The sequence below is a fragment of the Onychostruthus taczanowskii genome, unplaced genomic scaffold, assembly GCF_017590055.1.
Source record: "Onychostruthus taczanowskii isolate IOZ18803 unplaced genomic scaffold, ASM1759005v1 scaffold335, whole genome shotgun sequence".
NCBI lineage: Eukaryota > Metazoa > Chordata > Aves > Passeriformes > Passeridae > Onychostruthus > Onychostruthus taczanowskii.
This window is the reverse complement of record NW_024500739.1, coordinates 65,047-68,378: the sequence shown is the minus strand read 5'-3', so window position 1 is coordinate 68,378 and position 3,332 is coordinate 65,047. Positions and strand designations below refer to the sequence as shown.

The 3,332-nt window shown below is 63.3% G+C and overlaps 1 protein-coding gene across 1 annotated transcript; it reads left to right on the top strand.

The window, feature by feature from the left end:
• Positions 1–236: 236 nt before the first annotated feature.
• Positions 237–2,711, top strand: LOC121339177 (bifunctional endo-1,4-beta-xylanase XylA-like). Its single transcript, XM_041410773.1, has 2 exons — positions 237–1,080; positions 2,602–2,711. Exons 1-2 carry the CDS (start codon positions 277–279, stop codon positions 2,644–2,646), a joined length of 849 nt encoding a protein of 282 aa, XP_041266707.1. The 5' UTR covers positions 237–276; the 3' UTR covers positions 2,647–2,711.
• Positions 2,712–3,332: the final 621 nt, after the last annotated feature.

Genomic DNA, 3,332 nt, shown 5'->3' with positions numbered 1-3,332 from the left:
CCACTCCCCGATGTCCCCTCCCCGATGTCACCGGTCCCTTCCCCGCTGTCCCTTCCCCGCTGTCCCTTCCCTGATGTCACCCTGTCCCCTCCCCGCCGTTCCAGTCCCACTCCCCGATGTCACCGTGTCCCCTCCCCGCTGTCCCTTCCCCGCTGTCCCTTCCCTGATGTCACGGTGTCCCCTCCCCGCTGTCCCCGTGTCCCCTCCCCGTGTCCCCTCCCCGTTCGTGTCCCGTTAAAAGCGCTCCCGCTCCGCTCTGTCGCCGATGTCGCCGCGATGTCGCCGCTCGCCGACCCCGAGAATCCCCCGGCAGCCCCGCGGCCCTGCCGGTGCCTCTGCCCGGACCGGGACCGGGACCCGAACCGGGACCGGGACCGGCACCAGGAGCGGGACAAGAACCAGAACCGGGACCGGCACCAGGACGTGAACCCGGACCAGAGCGGGTACCGGAACTGGGACCAGAACCGGGACATGAACCGAGACCGGGACCAGAACTGGGACCAGAATCGGGACCGGAACTGGGACCAGAACCCGCGCCAGAACCAGGACCGGAGCTGGGACCGGAACCGGGACCAGAACCCGCGCCAGAACCAGAACTGGGACCGGAACCGGGACCAGAACCGGGACCAGAACCGGGACATGAACGGGGACCAGAACTGGGAAAAGAACCGGGAGCAGAACTGGGACATGAACCGGCACCAGAACTGGGACCAGAACCGGGAAAAGAACCGGCACCAGGATTGGAACCGGGACCAGTACCGGGACTTGGAGCAGAACCGGGACCATCTCCAGCACCGGGAGCAGAACCGGGACTTGGAGCGGAACCGGGACCAGAACCGGGACTTGGAGCAGAACCGGGACCATCCCCAGCACCGGGAGCAGAACCGGGACTTGGAGCGGAACCGGGACCAGAACCGGGACTTGGAGCGGAACTGGGACGGTCCCCAGCAGCAGGACCGGTGCCGGTGCCGGTGCCGGTGCCGCCTGCTCGCGGCGCTCGCCGCCCTGGCCGCGCTGGCCGCGCTCGGAGCCGCCGCCGCCGCCGCGCTGGGGGCGCTCCGGGGGCAGCCCCCGGTGAAGGTGGGCACGGGGCGGGGGAGGGCTGTCGGTCTGTCCGTCCGTCCGTCTGTCCTGAGCGCGCGGTGCCCGCTTGTCCCGGGGTCTGGGTGTCCTGGGGGCCGGCTGTCCCGGGGTCCGTCTGTCCAGGTGTCCCGGAGTCCGGGTGTTTGTCCTGGTGTCCAGTTGTCCTGGTGTGCAATTTTCCTGGTGTCCTGATGTCCGTTTGTCCTGGTGTCTGTTTGTCCTGGTGTCCGTCTGTTCAGGTGTCTGTCCTGGTGTCCGTCTGTCCCAGTGTCCGGTTGTCCAGGTGTTTGTCCTGGTGTCCGTTTGTCCAGTTGCCCAGTTGTCCTGCTGTGCATTTGTCCTGGTGTCCATTTGTCCAGTTGTCCGTTTGTCCTGGTGTGCAATTTTCCCGGTGTCCTGATGTCCGTTTGTCCCGGTGTCTGTCTGTCCTGGTGTCCATTTGTCCTGGTGTCCTGGTGTCCGGTCTTCCGGTTGTCTGGGTGTTTGTCCTGGTGTCCGTTTGTCCCGGTGTCTGTCTGTCCTGGTGCCTGGTTATCCAATTGTCCAGGTGTCTGTTTGTCCAGTTGTCCAGGTGTCCGGTTGTGCAGTGGTCCAGATGCTTGTCCTGGTGTCCGTTTGTCCTGGTGTCCATCTGTCCTGGTGTTTGATTGCCCCGGTGTCCTGTTGTCCATATGCCCAGTTGTCCATCTGTCCTGGTGTCCGTCCGTCTGTCCCGGTGTCCAGGTGTCCATCCGTCCATCCACGTGTCCGTGTGTCCATCCATGTGCCCATCCCGTGTGTCCCTGTGTCCACCCAAGTGTCCGTCATCCACGTGTCCATCTGTCTGTCCATGTGTCCATCTGTCCATCCCTGTGTCCATCCACGTGTCCATCTGTCCGTCCAGGTGTCCACCTGTCCATCCCTGTGTCCATCCTGTGTGTCCATCTGTCTGTCCAGGTGTCCATCTCTCCATCCCTGTGTCCATCTCTCCATCCCTGTGTCCATCCACGTGTCCATCTGTCCGTCCAGGTGTCCACCTGTCCTTCCCCTGTGTCCATCTGTCCATCCCTGTGTCCATCTGTCCATCCCTGTGTCCATCCACGTGTCCACCTGTCCATCCACGTGTCCCTGTGTCCATCCTGTGTGTCCACGTGTCCGTCCAGCTGTCCATCTGTCCGCCTCGGGGACATTGGGGACACCTTGGGGACACCTCAGGAACACTTTGGGGACATTGGGGACGCCTTAGGGACATGAGGGGCATTGGGGACACCTTGGGGACATTGGGCACCTTGGGGACATTGGGGACGCCTTAGGGACATTGGGGGCATTGGAGACCTTGGGGACATTGGGGACACCTTGGGGATATTGGGGACACCTTGGGGACACCTTGGGGACATTGGGGGCATTGGAGACACCTTGGGGACACCTTGGGGACCTTGGGGACATTGGGGGCATTGGGGACACCTTGGGGACACCTTGGGGACACCTTGGGGACGTTGGGGACCCTCCTGCTGACGTTGTCCCCTCCTGTCCCCTCAGGCTGCCACCGCTGCCCACGTCCTGCTCAGTGCCAGTAAGTCCTGAATGTCACCTGATGTCCCCTGATGTCCCCTCCTGTCCCCTGTGACCCCTGTGTCCCCTGATGTCACCTGATGTCCCCTGATGTCCCCTCCTGTCCCCTGTGACCCCTGTGTCCACTGTGTCCCCTCCTGTCCCTTGATGTCCCCTCCTGTCCCTGTGTCCCCTCCAGTTCCTGATGTCCCCTGTGTCCCCTGATGTCCCCTGTGTCCCCTCTTGTCCCTGGATGTCCCCTCCCCTCCCCCCACCGGAGTCATCTCGAAATTGTCACTCGGGTTCCTCGCAGAGGAAGTGTCACCTCCCCCATTGTCACCTCCCCGATGTCACCTCCCCCGCGGCATCCGGGGGTGGCACAGGCGGCGTCATGGAGTGTCCCCAAGGCTTCAGTGTCCCCAGGGTGTCACGGAGTGTCCCTGTGGTCCCCAGGGTGTCATGGAATGTCCCTGGGATGTCACGGAGTGTCCCCAAGGTGTCAGGAATGTCCCCAGGGTGTCATGGAGTGTCCCCAGGGTGTCACGGAGATGTCACCAGGGTGTCACGGAGTGTCCCCAAGATGCCATTGTCCCCAAGGTGTTGTTGTCCCCAGGGTGTCATGGAGTGTCCCCAGGGTGTCATGGAGTGTCCTCAGGGTGTCACGGAGTGTCCCTGTGGTCCCCAGGGTGTCATGGAATGTCCCTGGGATGTCACGGAGT

What these genes read in the sequence shown, in the direction of transcription:
- LOC121339177 (XM_041410773.1), top strand. Translation starts at nt 277, where the DNA reads ATGTCGCCGCTCGCCGACCCCGAGAATCCCCCGGCAGCCCCGCGGCCC. An exon ending in GGGGGCAGCCCCCGGTGAAG is followed by an intron (nt 1,081 to 2,601) that starts GTGGGCACGGGG and finishes CTGTCCCCTCAG; the next exon opens with GCTGCCACCGCTGCCCACGT.